The sequence below is a fragment of the Physella acuta genome, unplaced genomic scaffold (genome assembly GCF_028476545.2).
Source record: "Physella acuta isolate Inbredline_101_S28 unplaced genomic scaffold, ASM2847654v3 ptg000240l, whole genome shotgun sequence".
NCBI classification, from domain to species: domain Eukaryota; kingdom Metazoa; phylum Mollusca; class Gastropoda; family Physidae; genus Physella; species Physella acuta.
Genome location: NW_026731759.1, coordinates 910969 through 927263, shown reverse-complemented (window position 1 = coordinate 927263; position 16295 = coordinate 910969). Strand labels below are relative to the sequence as shown.

Genomic DNA, 16295 nt, shown 5'->3' with positions numbered 1-16295 from the left:
TCAAGCTAATTTCATTATTTTGCAGTGGTTTTCTACAGGCCCATGTGTCCTATCTAGATGATGAGTGTCAAACTTGTCTGCTCTTGCTGTCTGTAGACATTGAGGCATTTTACATTCTGTCAGACTGCAAAGCTAAAATCAAAGAGGTTTGTATATAATATATTAATCAATAATTTATTATTGCTTTGCTTTTCTTCTAACAGTATCCCAAATGCATGTACACACATATATCCCAATATGCATATATAAAAATAAATATATATATAGAGAGAGGTATACATTTGTATGTATATATTTATATGTATAAATGCGTGTGTATATATATATATATATATATATATATATATATATATATATATATATATATATATATATATATATATAAATATATATACACATACATACACACACATTCGTTGTGGTATATTAGGGAACTACAGACATGGCTACCGCACAGCCAAAACCGAAATGGTTTAGCGTTTTCGTGAATAAGTCCATTTGTTTGTGAATAGGTGTTGGTTCATGAAATAAAAAAAAAATCATTCAGGCACTAAAAAAGAAGCCATAGTAGCAGTGTAGGTATGGCAAAATGGTTGCATCTTTTATGCCAATAGTGGTCATATGATTCATTTGTCTGGAGCCTACGTGACGGAACTCATTTTGTAGGGAGCCAATATGTCTGGAGCCGATTAGTCGGGAGCCATGTCCTTAGCCTATTTGTCGGGAGCCAGTATGTTGGGAGTCTATTTGTCTGGATTCGAAATGTCGCGAGCCCATTTATCGTTAGCCTATATGTCGCGAGTCTATATGACGGGAGGCAATGTGTCGGGTCTTTATTTGACTGGGTCGATTTGACGGGGTCATATTCACGGTGCCGTTTAGTCCCGGGCCGTTTTGATGGTGTACCATATGTGTGTATGTACATATTGTATGTATATATATAATATGTATATTTTAAGGGGGGCGTGGCTTAGTGATAAAGCGCTTGACTGCTAATCTGAAAGTCTCAAAGTTATTATCGGTTTTCTTATTAGTAAAATGTCCTTACGAGTCCACCCAGCTCTGATGTGCATCTCAGGTAACTGAGCATAGTGCTGACCATAGTATCTCCCTATATGTTGAGGTCATTGAACCAGTTGAAAGTTACTTTATCTGCTCCGTGTGTCTTGGGCACACGTCGGAAAAGATTATATATGGATGTATGTATAAATGAATGTACGTACCGCGTCAAAATGGCCAATGACAAAACTGCCCCGTCGTCATATAGGCTCCCGACAAAAGGGCTCCAGTCAATAAACCTCCCGACTAACAGGCTCCGCGACAAAGTATCACAGCAAAACGTCCTAATTGAATATGACACTTGCCAGTGGGACCCCTTCATCATTACTATTTTTAAGAGTTAGCTTGCTATGTAATACAAAGTATGCTACGCTTGTTCGGCAGGCCTTACGGTTCGTCCATAAATGACGTCACACTCGTAGGGGGGAGGGGGATCCATAATTTTAAGACGGTGTGTGATGAGGTGGGGTTCAGATGGCGTGACGACACACTTTTGCATTAAAAAAAAAATACAATGTTAGAAAACGAATTTTAGCCGTTAATTCGCGTTTTAGAAAACTGTTTTAATAAATTGTAATAGGATTGATTAAAATACTCCAGTTCAGACAAGATTTCGGAAAATATGTTATTTTAAGAAAAATTCAACTGCAATTTTGAACGGGGGGGGGGTGTAGGCTGAGGTGTGACGTCATTTTAGAGGGGGGTGCTTGGCTCTATGTGACGGAGAGAGGGGGGGGTAAAATCATTAAAACCAGCGTGACGTCATTTATGGAGTACCCTTTATTTTTAGACTTTTATTTAGTATAAGAAATAGTATGTTTTAAATTTAAAGGTCATCTGATTTCCATAAATTAGCCGGTTGTAGGCTGTTCCAACTCAGCGTGCGGGAAGAGAGGGTCATGCTGTACTTTCCTACCTGCAGTATGCTTGTAGGTTATCAGAACAAGATGTTATCCTGTAAACATCATGTATATCAAACATTTAAACTTCTGTGCTCACTTTAAGCAACATGTCTTTACATTATCAACATTTTAAAATTGGTGGAATGTAGCTGTTAGGGCTCGATTTTTTTGTGAATTGCTGTTTGTAAATGACAAAAAATTTCATCAAGGCATTTAAAATAGGAAGTTGGAGGTAAGACAAAATGGTTACTTTTATGCCAATAATGGTCATATTATTCTTATGTCGGGAGCCAATATGTCCTGAGACTATTTGTTGGGACCAATATGTCGGAAGTCCTTTTGTTGGGAGCCTATATGAATAGGTCGCTGTCAATGTGACGTGGCTATTTTGACAAGGTCATTTGTCCGTGGTCGATTTGACTGAGCTGTTTTGACTGTGCACCAAGTATGTATATATATGCCTTTAAAAAAGGAACTTTTTAAAAATGCTCATATTTTTGAAGTTATCTTTTTTTTTTATAGAGATTACAGAGATATAATGCACTATCTGCTATAGGCAATTCTTTGAGGCGAAATTCCTACTCCATACAGCAGTGTAGCATTAGTGATTTACGCCATTTTTTATACAAGGCTCGTAGTACTGCTCAGTACACAAGTCCTGAATTGGAAGCCCCATATAACACTAAGGAAGAGCAAGAAAGACTTTTTGGGCTGTATTATTACCTTCATGACAGAATTCATACATCAGGGCGACCACTGAAAATATTATTTCATGTTGGGCCATATGAAACTTTATTAGGTTGGGTAAGTAATATTTGCAAACATAGCTGGTGTGGTTTAAACTGTGTCCCTCTACTCTAATAAATTATCTACAACAAAAACTAAATTATTTTGTTAGAATCTTCAAATAAAAAAAAATTATTCATGTCCATATTTCAGGATGGCTTAAAAGTTTAAATTTTTGGTATGCCTACATCTATGCCTAACTTCAATTTAATTAAAATTTAACATACTGCCTACCCTGTTTAAGAGTATTGTAGCATTTAAGTTAAATTATAATAAGTGAAGTTTAGTTAAATTTTATTATGGTTTGTGATAAAGTTTAGCATTAAGAATGCAACGAGCAAGTGAGTTTAAGTGACTAAGTGACCAAAAGAGCTAAGTAAATTAACAAAGTGAATCTCCAACACCCAACCTCTAAATAAACTGTACACCTTTACCAGCATCCTCTGTTAGCTCAGACTGCAAATATACTTAATAATATTAGTTTTTTCTTTACATTCTTTTTTTAAAAATAATTTTAGGCACTATTTATTGTTTATATAAACATTATTTTTTTTTAAAAAAACGTAACAAAAACAAAAGATATGAGTGGCAATTAAGTGGGTGAAACAGGTTAAAGGCATTTCAATTAATTTTAATGGAAACATTGTTTTGCAAATAATATGACATAAAGCAAGGTTACAGAACAAATTTAATTCACAAATTCGTTTGTACAAGACTAGTTGGAGAGAAGCTAAAGAAATATGAGGAATTATGTTAAGGAAATAGTGGGCAGTAATTACTTAAAATGTTTAATAATAATGCCAGGGGAGGTAATTTGTTTAAACATTGAAAGTACACTAATAGAAAAAAATGTGAATACAAATTCCGCGGACTTCCATGAGTGCATTGTTGTTGAAATAATATAATTAGCATGGATTGATAAATGGTAGGTAAAACACGGTATGCATCTGGATTGCGTTTTCTGTTTTTGCGTTGTGTTTGCATTAGTGTTTTCTTTTGTTTTTGTGTTTTGTTTCCATTGTGTTTGTGTTTTCTTTGTGTTGTGTTGGTGTTTTGTTCTGTTCCCAAGTTGGTACATTTAACAAAGATTCGCCGTTGGGAGCAGGGGTATGCAGCTAGTCTATAATATAACGCTGCTGGTAGTGTGTCAGTGATTCCGTCATCGCTATAGATTTTGGAAGGCTCTCTCTGGGCACGGACGGCTCGGAAAACATTTTTTTTTTGTTAACATGACGCCTAGGGTTCGGGGAGGAGAGATGTCTTGGCGGACGTTTTTTTTTTCTTACCGTAGCTTCATTTTTGTGAATATCCATATTCGCACCAAAGTGCTACCGACACCCGCGTGCAGCGCGGTGCGCTGAAGGAATATCTGCCCCAATGCGGCGTCCCCCATCCGCGCGCAGAGCGGTTAACTGAGGTAATATCCACACCGCAGCGAAGCACGGGTATAAGCTACACGCGCACAGCGCGGTGCGCTGAAGGAATATTCGCCCCAACGCAGGGACCCGCACCGCGCTCAACGCGGTAAACTATGAGGTAATATCCATATTCACACTGTGGCGCAGCGCTGAAGGAATAAAATGATTCACCGTTGGGAGCACGGGTATGCTGCTAGTCTATAATATAAGTGTGTCAGTCAGTCATTCCGTCATCGCTATAGATTTCGGAACCATAAAATTAAACATCACATGCCACGTGCATCGCAGGTTTATTTATATAAGGACTTAAAATGTGTTCCTAAATGGCAGTTTTTACTCTTTCGAGAATATTAAATGCACGTACATTGCTAAAACATATTGATTGAACGAATATTATCTTCGCTCAGCTTCTTAGGGGAAAAAAAAGGATACATTTTAATAACATTAGGGTAAAAAAAAGTAAAAAAAAATTAAATGGTTTAATAATTATACCCGGGGAGGTAATTTTAAAAAGAAATTCAACTCCCGCTATTAAATAAAAATGTTAATGCAAATTACTAGGACGTCCATGGGGGCATTTTTGTTGGAATAATATAGTTAGCATGATTGGATTAAGTGCAATATGCTAGGTAAAAAAACGGTTATTTTTATTACTGCCTTTTTTTTATACACTGGACTAATTATTATTTGTGATCAATAACAGTTTAGAAGCCGCTCCTAAATGTTATCTATGTTTACTTCTAACTTTCTGTTTGCGGACAAGCTGGGGTTTAAGTCGTACACTTAATTGAATCAGGCGCGTCCGCCGGGGCAGGGTTCGGTTTGGCACCTTTCGTTTTAAAAAGTGGGATAAGCTGTGGGTAAGTAAGGTTTATTTGGCGCCCCAGGCCTTCCCGTGAGCGCATAGGCGCCCACGTTCCTTTAAGTGAGCGCAAGAGACTATGGATAAGTTGGGGTATTTACTAAGTTGAATCAGTTCCGCCAGCGCCCCGGCAGGGAGAGATTTGGCGCCCCGGGCTAGATTGCGAGCACTAATGGTTTATCTTTGCTTTTAATTTGTGTTTACCCAGCAATATTCACAACATCTTCCCAAAGTTTCATGGCGATCGTGTGAACGGTGTCACTGCAATTCACTTTTATTATTTTTATATACCGTTTATAGAGAAAAATCGCACCCTCCTGTGGCGCCGCCCTTGCGAAATTTAAAAAGATTATTTTGCAGAAACCTCCCTTGGAGTTTTCTAATCAACTCACCAAAGTTTCATGGTGATCGGATAAAAGGTGTCAAACAGCAATCGACTTATATTTTTATATACCTTATATTGAGAAAAAACAATTCGCGCCCTGCCGGGGCGCCACCCCTTCGAATTTGATTTTTTTCCCTGCAGCAACCTTCCCAGGAATATTTTCAACAACTTCCCAAAGACTCATGGCGATCAGATGAAAGGTGTAGTAACGCATAAAGGACAGACAGACAGACACACATACATTGCTTTGTATGTATATATATATATATATATATATATATATATATATATATATATATATATATATGTATATATATATATATATATATGTATATATATATATATGTATATATATATATATATGTATATATATATATGTATATATATATATATATGTATATATATATATATATGTATATATATATATATATGTATATATATATATATATGTATATATATATATATATGTATATATATATATCAGAGGCGTATCCAGGTTTTCGTTGTAGGGGGAGCGAAAAGAGCAAAAAAAGGCGCCGAATATTTAGCACGTTCTATATACGTGTATTATATATATATATATATATATATATATATATATATATATATATATATATACATATATATATATATAATTACTAGCTGTATGTCATTACTTCGCTATGATGTAAAATAAATTGAAAGTAGCGCTCTGAAGAAATAAGAAAAAACACACAATGTAGGCCGACAAAACAAAAATTGTATCAATGTAAACAATATATATATATATATATATATATATATATATATATATATATATATACTACAACCAAAAACAATGAACGTAACACAATCTGTTTTGTAATTCTTGTAAACAAATTTCTTACATAATAATTCCTGGGAAATTATTTAAGATAATTGAAATAGGGGAAATAATCACTCTCTTAATATAAATATGTATATATCTACACATTTAATTATAAATGTCAAAATAAATAAATAATGACTTTAGAATATAATGAAATTGTTTAACACTATTCATGTTTACAAAAAGTTTTTGTCTATAATCAAAATTTAATATATCGTCATCATAAATGCTAAAGTATTACAGCATAATCAGAGTGAACATAGCGTCAGTTTTTAGATGACTGTTCTAAACATAGATATTACACAAATATATATTACACAAATAGATTTAAATAAGTAGCAGTGGTATTATGACAATATTTTTTTACAGAAGGGTCCATGGGGGAGGGGGGATTGTAACTGTTTCATATAATTTGTAATCGTAATCACTATCGCCCAAACTGTAAGAATACTACTACTTCATCGTGATGACGTTGTTGAACTTGTCAAAATTTCCCCACCACTAAGCAGTAAATTTAAATAGAGGTGCCACATCAGTTGTATTTGTTTCTGTATGGTATTTTTTTCAAAAATTAATGACACGATTCAAACTGTATATATAAAGTATATATAAAGTAATTATGTGTGAAGTTTTATGTATAACATTTTCTAATGCAATTATTCGTAAGCACATACATTATACAGTTGCCCTAAACTTAACACCCCTCTTGCCAAGTGGTACTACCGTAGAGGTTTTTTAAACATTGCAATGCATCGTAATGGTTATTTTTTAGAATGGGAAACTGATGCAGATGTTAATACGTGTTGTAAACGTAGACACTACTAGACTAGTACAATAATGCTTAATTGCTGCATGAAAAGAAATCTTGTCATTTACATAGATGTGCCGACCAAAAATATTTTTTAACAAATATCATTGTTTAAAAATTTGAGTTTAAAAAGTTTCCAAAAAGGCGCCACTTTGATGAAAATGGCCAGAGGGGGAGCGGCTGCTCCCCCTGCTCCCCCCCTGCGTACGCTACTGATATATATATGTATATATATATATATATATATATGTATATATGTATATATATATATATGTATATATGTATATATATATATATGTATATATGTATATATATATATATGTATATATATATATATATATGTATATATATATATATATATATATATGTATATATATATATATATATATATATGTATGTATATATATGTATATATATATATATATGTATATATATATATGTATATATATATATGTATATATATATATATATATATGTATATATATGTATATATATGTATATATATATATATATATATACGAGCCGACCCACGGCGTATCATACGCCGTCATTTAATTGTTTTATTTTCTACTTTTCAGTAATTCATAATTTGTGAATTCGACAGTACTAACGCTGCCACTGAAAATATTTGCTTTAAAACACTACAGTAGCTCGTTAAGGACGATAACCCAATCTCTTCCCCCCCCCCCCCCCACCCCCACCAGTGAAAGTAAACTCCTCTTAGTTACCTCCCCTAAGTTTAAAATCGTTTCAAACTAAATTATCTGCCCCTAGTAGCCGTCACTGAACCCGGCTCTACGATTGTACACATTTAGCGTGAACCACAGCTCACCAGACCATGTATGGGTGGGGGTGGTTGGGAGCGCGCTTACAGCTTGGTGTTTTCTATCGTTTCGCAGAAGAGAATTGTATATATAGACTAGCGTACCCGTCCCCTCGCCATGCCGCGGGAATAGAAGAAAGTCCGACGAAATATGTAAGACGGGTTTCATCCATGCGTTACCAATCCTATATTCTTAGACGCGTGACCTTGTTTTCGAAAAGTGAGTTATTTAAATGTAAACAATGCCTGCGCTTGGATCATAAATATCGGGACACGGGTTTACCTACACTGCCGCATGAAAACCTTGAGTGTATTTATATATATATAAAGCAATGTGTGTGTCTGTCTTTGATGCATTACTACTATACTACACCTCTCATCACATCGCCGTGAAACTTTGGGAAGTTGTCGAGAATACTCGTGGGGAGGTTTCTGCGAGGAAAAAAAATTCAAATACGGCTTATAAAATAATAAAAGTCGGATGCGGATCGACACCCCTCATCCGTTTGCCATGAAACTTTTTAATTTCGCAACGGTGGCGCCCCGGGAGGGTGCTTTGTTTCTCTATATACGGTGTTTAAAAAATAAAAGTAGGATGCGATTCGCCACCGTTCATGCGAGTGCCATAAAACTTTCGAGAGTCAAAGAGGATACTCCCAGGCGGATTTCTGTGATTAAAAAAAGTTAAAATTTCTTAAGGGCGGCGCAAGGGAGGGTGCTATTTTCGTTCAATACCCCCGGCACCATTGCAGGTTTGAATTTCGTTCTAAACAGTGCTATAGACAATGGATTAGATGGGGTGTTATAGTCGATCAGTAAATTGAATCAGGCGCGTTTGCCGGAACTCCGACAGGGTGCTATTTTGTGACGGGCACGCGAATATATATATATATATATAAAGCAATGTATGTCTGTTTGTCTTTTATGCATTAATACACCTTTCATCCGGTCGACATGAAACTTTGGGCAGTTGTTTGTTGAGAATACTCCTGGTGAGGTTTCTGCGAAGAAAAAAATTTCAAATTTGCAGGCACGGTGTCCCGGCAGGGCGCGATTCGATTCTTTTCAATCTACTGTATATATTGTAAAAAACAAAAAAAAAGTCGATTGCGGTTCGACTTCGTTCATCCGATCGCCATGAAACTTTGGTGAGTTGTTAAGAACACCCAAGGGGAGGTATTTGCACACACAAAAATATTTTTTTTTAATTTCGCAAGGGCGGCGCCCTGAGAGTGTGCGATTTTTCTCTATATACATTTTTTTTAAAGCGGATGCGGCTCGACAACGTTCATCCAAGTGCCATGAAACTTTGGGTAGTTGATCAGAATACTCCCGAGAAGCTTTCTGCGAAAAAAAAAATGTCTTATGTCGACGCCAGAGGCGTAGCGAGGGGGCGGGGGGGGGGGACATATGTCCCCGGGCGCCGACCTTAGGGGGGGCGCCAAATTGAAAGTTTGAGGGGGGGTGCAAATGAAAAGTTCGAGGGGGGGGGGTGCAAATCGAAAATTTGCTCCCGAGGGGGGCGCCAAATTGAAAGTATGTCCCCGGGCGCCGGGAAGGGTCGCTACGCCTCTGGTCGACGCCCTGGGAGGTTGTGATTTTTGTTAAAACACGTCACTGTTTGGCGCCCAGAGTTCCAAAGCGGCTGTTGTTAGCTCTTTGTATCCGTTCATCGGGCGTCCTGCATAGCGGTTAAGGTTTACTACTATATTCAGCTTTAAAACTTCAACAAGTGCAGCCGCCTGCGCCATGGCTATTGCGTGACCCGCAGCGAGCCGGGATCCTCTGTTAGCAGTATGGCGCCTACGTTCGTTTAAAAAAAAGGCTATACACTGAAGACAATGGGCAACAATCGTCGACTAAATCGAATCCGGCGCGTCTCCCGGCGCCCTTGCGGGGTGCGATCTGGCGCCCTGTGCTTCCGCATTAGCACAATGTCGCCTACGTTCGTTCTAACCAGTGCGACAATGGATAAGATGGGGCGTTATAGTCGCTCACTAAACATAATCAGGCGCGCCCGATGGCACACCGGCAGGTTGCGATTTGGCGCCCTGCGCTATCATGTGAGCACTATGGCGCCTACATTAGTTTTAAGTAGCTCCCTACGATATTGACAAGTCGGCACACTACATTCGATGATTAAAACGGGGACGTACGCGGCGTCCCTGCTTTAGTGTTATCGGGGACTCACGAGAATGCCCCTCTACTAAGGCGAGTGTTATCGGGGACTCACGAGAATGCCCCTCTACTAAGGCGAGTGATTTACGTACACTTAAGGGTTTCATATACCTGTAGTATAGGTAAACCCGTGCCAAGATAATTATGACCCAAACGCAAGTATTATTTACATTTAAATAACTCTGTTCTAGAAAACAAGGTCATGCGTCTAAGAATACATATCTAGCATTGATGAAACCCTCCTAATATATCTCGTCAGACTGTATCGGTTGGTGTAAAGCGGGGGTTCACAACCTTTTTTTTTACTGTAGAGCACATTCTAAAATATTGGTAGGGTGGCGGGCACCACCTATTTTAAATCGACAAACTCCTTCCATAACTTGTCATTTTCCCATAATTTATTTTATTTTCTTATTGTCATAATGTATTAATAAATAATAAACAAAAAAAGTTTAAAAATAATAAAATTATTTGGCATTTTTTTCAAAGTGCATACACACAGAGAAATGTATTTACAAAACGTAAAGAAAGTAAAAAAAAAAAACACACATAAATGCAAAGAAAACATTTAATTAAAAAAATATAATAGTCAATGTGATCTTTGGCATTGCATTTCATTGGCCAGAGCTTCATAATTAGGAGCGTATGACGATAATCCTGTTAGCAGACAATCATAAAGATGCTCATTGGTGAGTCGAGATCTATATCTTGATTTTATCAAGTTCATGTTTGAAAACAATGATTCGCATAAATATGTTGAACCGAAAAATGATTCAAATGGCACTAGCCGTTCCAGGCTAGCGTAAATAGTGCAGTCTGGCTCGCCGCTAGACAAGTTGGGACAAGTATCAAACATTTTAATAAACCTAGGCAGTCAAAAAAAATGAAAACTGTAACAAATAAATAAAAATAAATCATATGTTAAAATAATGTTTATGAAAAAAATTCTATCTGTCGAATAGTGAGAGGCGGGCACAGGGTTGGGAACCCCTGGTGTAAAGTAAAAAGTAGTTTCCCTTTCAAACCTGACGGTCTATAGGGCAAGTCAAGTAGAGTTCACTTGTTTCTGTGACCTCGGCATATGAAGAGATAGTGTGGTCAGCACTATGCCTAGCCGCCTTTACTCTCCCTAACGTCAGTTAGGTACCATCAGAGTTGGGTGGACTCAGGGACGGTCTACTGACTTGAACCCGGATTCGAACTCGAGACTTATGAGTTAGCAGTCCAGCTCTCTACCGCTAGACCACTCCGTCCCATATCGGTGGGTGTAATATAGTTTAATTATTTGAATGAATGTGCGTAATAATAGCTACGGGTAGTTTGTAATTTGTGTTGTGTTAAATGTTAATGTATGTCAAAAACATTAGTAACGTGCTACGAATTAGGTTACGTTAAACAAAAAGATAGTGGTCTGTTAATTTGAACGGGGGTTAGAGTTAAGTGGTGATCTATTATTGGCATCATATTCTTGGAAATGATGTGGTCAATTTTCTGTCGTATGACGCGCGCAAAGGGAAAAAAAGAACATGTTCGAAGGTTGACACCAACAAGCTGTTAAGTACTCCCGGTCATTTCCCACCCCCACCCAATTAATTATCTCCCTGTACACTTCGCCCAAGCAGTTGCAGTAGGACATCACAACCAATAAATTACTCGCCGTTCATTTTGTTATAGAGACCCGGATGGGGATAGCGCAAGGATATGTTAGAAATAGGTTATATCTAGGTATATGAATGTGTTGATATAGGGGTTTATGTTTTAAGGTTGTGGTGAGAGTTAAGGTTTATTTTTAGCGCAATTTCCATTCTGGAGAATTGCGTTTATTAACTCGTCATTTATGGATGGATAGATGGATATGTGTCCGCAGCTTTAAGTCGTATCTCCTCCTCAACAAAGCAATATCGAGGACTAGTTCCAAAAGCAATTATGTTAAGCAAGTTACGAGGATGAACATAGGCCAAAAAATTCCGGGTTTCTTTCATGGATTTCCCGGAAAAGCCAAAAAACCTCAAAAAAAAATGCAGTTTTTGGCCCGTATCTCGGCAACCAGACCACTTAGCGACTTGAAACATGTACCAATCGATTCCTGCCATAATTTAGAACAATATTGCCGAAGAAAGTTTTCAAAAATATCCTTTCGTTCGGTCACAACAAAATTTTTGAATTAATTAAAATTTGGCCCGAATTAGTAGGCATTTTTATCCAACCACACCACACGCGTCATCACGTTCAATGAGAATCAATGGCTGCGACATCACGTTCGGTAGCTAGGCGCGCAATGGTTTTTAGTCATGTAACTATTGTAAATAAAACATGTAAAATACTGGGGAAAAAAATTAAGAAAAAACGTTTTAATAACTAACCAATGGTTTTACTAACCCTGCTCTTGATTTACGCTACGACAGAGCTATTTTTAGATAACATAAGGAAATTGCGCTTAAATGTCACTAGACTTTTTAATTAACTTGTTTTAGTTTTAGGCGTAGACGTGAGTGTGGAGAGGGTTCATTGTTGTGATTGGGGTTTGTGTTTATGTGTTTGTTCTTTTAACAGATAAGTGTTCACAAAAACCAATGCAGAGCCTGGCCGAGGCGGCTAGTCTGTTATAATTTGTACACAATGCCTTTACATAAATAAAACTATTAGTTTTGCAGGCTGGCTCAACTCTCCTAACTTTCCAACTAACCATATTCAGAAATTTTGTTTTGAATTGGCATAAGATTTTGTATACAATCAAAGTAAACCAGTACAAAGTCAGTTATTATTTATTAATAGTGAATACTTTGGTGATTATCATCGTTGTCTAATGATCAGGCTTTAATAAAGATGTTAGTTGATTTTAAAAAATAAATGTTTCATTAGATCTATTTATCAAGCTTGCAAGATCATATATAAAAACAAACTAAAACTAAAAGTTAACATTTTTACTTTGTCGTATATACGAAGTATAGAGAAAGTATTGTAATCGTGCAAAAAAAAATCGAGATTTTTACAAATCTCGACGTTTTACACCTCCCTGAGTCGGAAAAACATAAGTTTTGCAGTCTTATCCGTATGTCTATGTGTGTGTGTGTGTAAACACGATAACTTGAGTACCGTTACAGCTAGGTTGATGAAATTTCATATATAAGTATTATATCAAAATCGTAGATCCTTATCAACTTTTGAGCGATTTCCGATAACCGGAAGTGGAACTTTTTCTACTTAGAATTTTTCAAAAGCCTATAACTTGAGTACTATTTCAGATGTAAGTAAAATATCTAATTTTTTGCCTTCTGTCAAATTTTGAGTAATTTCCGTTGACCGGAAGTAGTAATTTTCACTCTTTCCGATTTCTCAAAAAACGCATGTGAATTTATAAAGTACTAATAATATTCCGCACTATTATACACATCTTTATTCGGCGTTCGCTTGGTGCGCAATTCTTTTTTCTATGGGATTCTATTTTAAAAAGTTTAAGTATTAAAATGGATTAAAAATCATAACTATATCCCGAGTTCCCATCCCCTGTTGTTTTATATAAGAATATTCGAGAAAGTTTAGGGGAGATCACTCCCGGTTTATTTATATTCTTATAAATGACCTTAAAAGCCTTAGTTAAGTATAAAAATAAACGAATTTGAAGAACATTAATTCATTTAGATCTTAAGGCTTTTGTAACAAAAAGAATTTACGTATGCTAGTTATACATTTTTAAAAATCCTTTGATAAATTATTATAGTTCGTCATAAATTCCACCTTTCATAATTATTATGCTCTAATATTTACAATGAATTTAAAATGTATGAATAATTCAGAGAACTTTTTTAAAAGTTCTTTTAAAAGTACTTATAATTAATAACTTTGATTACAATAATCAAAAGAGAATGTTATCTAAAAAGGAGTAGCGATCTATTCGGCACCCAGGGCGAATGATCGATTTTACGTCACCTCCCCAAATTAGGTCTGTTAGTGTTATGTAGTTATTCGCGTTGGTGAAAATACGCCCTCAACTCCCTCATTTGAAAAGGTCGGGGCGCTTTTTACCAGTCACTTGATGTAGAAAATAATTAAATAAATCCGTAATATAAAAAAACCAGTCTATGCTCTTTACTTCAACTGTATATAGTTAGGTAATGAGCTTTTTATATTATTCGTTTGGCGCCCCATTTTGGTCGGCGCCATAGACGGCCGCCCCACATTTAGAAACGCCGTTGACGCATAAAACTAATAAAGATGTTGATGCTTATATCTTTGCAATGAGCTTCAAATAATAGCTTCCTAAGCAGTTGCCACCATAAGATCTGCTTCTCTACATAGTCCAACCAAAATTGGAAAAGTGTGTACCAAATGTTGCTGTTTCCTTGAGAATATTACATTTCCAGTGTCCGTGGCTAGTAAAGACTGCAGTTTTTCAAAAGTGAAATTTATTACAGCAGGGGCGGAACTACTATACCGCTAGACCCCGACTGCAGTGCTGATTGTTCTTCAGTAACTAACACTCACTGTTGCATAGATTAGATAGACAAAGAAAACTCACGAGCTGTAGTGTGAAAGATAGGCTAACCCTCAAAACACGTCAATGACTTATCGCACCTCTTTTAATAGTCTAATAGGGGTGCCCATAAAGCAAATGTAACTGGTTTTTGTACAAAGCAAATTAAAACGATACGAGCCGACCCACGGCGTATCATACAACGCTATATAGTTGTTTTATTTTCTACTTTTCAGTAATTCATAATTTTTGAATTGACAGTACCAATACTGCCACTGAATATATTTTAAAACACTGTCAGTAGCTCGTTAAAGACGATAACACCCCCCCCCCCCGTGAAAGCAGCCCCCTCTTAGTTACCTCCCCTAAGTTTAAAATCGTAAATAAATTATCTGCCCATAATAGCCGTCACTAAACACGGCTCTACGATCGTACACATTTAGCGTGAACCACAGCTCACCAGACCATGTAGGGTTGGGGTGGTAGGGAGCGCGCTTACAGCTTGTTTTCTAGCGTCTCCCAGAAGAGAAATATATATATATATATATATATAAGATTCCTTTTCTTAATTATTATTATTAAGATAAAGCATCCTGAAAAATAGCTAAAGTATGAAAAGGAAATAATTTAAAATTAATAATAGAAATGGAAAAAAATCATTACACGGGAAACCATTACACATATCAAGTTTCCTTGTTTCATATTCTTTTGACCGAATTGCCAGAAAAGAAGGTAGGCCTACGCTATTATTTTAGTTGGGCATAAATGAGAAATTTTAAAATTCGATTATTTCAAACCAGAAATGAGTTTAAGCCTATCTCTGTGTGGTTTGTTGTCTCGTGATGGATATACTTTGCAAGGAAATATGTTAAATGGTTTAATTTAAAATTTAGAGTCAGTCTACTAATATATATATATATGTATATATATAACTAAATATTCTATATAATATGAGAGCCGAAAAAAATTGCGGGGGGTGGGGACAGAGAGAGGCTTTATTAAGGTTTGCCCATGGCGCTAAATAACCTTAAATTATGCAACCGAATAAGAGTTTTTTTATGGTTCACAGCTTTTTTAAAAATGTCCGTTTTTTTTCCAAGGCGGGCGGTTACATGATACATCTCAATAATTAATAAAACTTATTGTTAGGCTTATACATTTGGTGTCTACTATTTGCATTTCGTGTATGACTTCATTTTAAATCAATAATATATTAGTTTATCAATGCAGTGATTGAAAAAATGTAATAGGTTGTAGTCCAATTAAATATTTATTTTTTTTCCAAATAGATCACTCAAGGCTTTGAACTGTATGCCGTTTTTGGCCCGTTGGTTACTAAAATAAGTGCCATACACGCTGTCAACAAACTTTTGAGATGGATCAAGAAGGAGGAAGACAGATTATTTATTCTTAATTCTGTGACATTTTAATATTATGTACACAAAATGGATCTTTTTTTTTCAAAATATAAGCTTTTCAAATCCTCATAATTATTCTTGTGTTTAAAGTAATTAAACATATATGTTTGAATATGTCAGTGGTGTGCTTCAAATCATATTTTGTGAGGAAGTTCGGAAGTATTCGGTAAACTAAATAACACGTCTCATTCTTTAAATTTAATGCAGGGTTGTCCAGCCTTTGTCTGAGAGCTGCTTTAAAGAAAAATATCGGATTCTCACAACATAATTATATAGACTTCCGCACAATAAGATAGCATTATGATTAATTTTATATTGTATAATTTTCACAATTT

The 16295-nt window shown here is 36.0% G+C and overlaps 1 protein-coding gene across 3 annotated transcripts in view; it reads left to right on the top strand.

Annotated features, from left to right (window-relative positions):
- LOC131938286 (vacuolar fusion protein MON1 homolog A) overlaps positions 1–16032 on the top strand; it is a 41539-nt gene extending 25507 nt beyond the window's left edge. For 2 of the 3 annotated variants that reach the window (XM_059296270.1, XM_059296269.1), the window contains exons 6-8: positions 26–146; positions 2484–2765; positions 15832–16032. In XM_059296270.1, the coding sequence (XP_059152253.1) occupies positions 26–146; positions 2484–2765; positions 15832–15972 (544 nt within the window). In that variant the 3' untranslated portion in view covers positions 15973–16032. The remainder of the gene's footprint in view (positions 1–25; positions 147–2483; positions 2766–15831) is intronic. The other variant, XM_059296271.1, reaches the window with a different exon arrangement.
- The last annotated feature ends 263 nt before the right edge of the window (positions 16033–16295 follow it).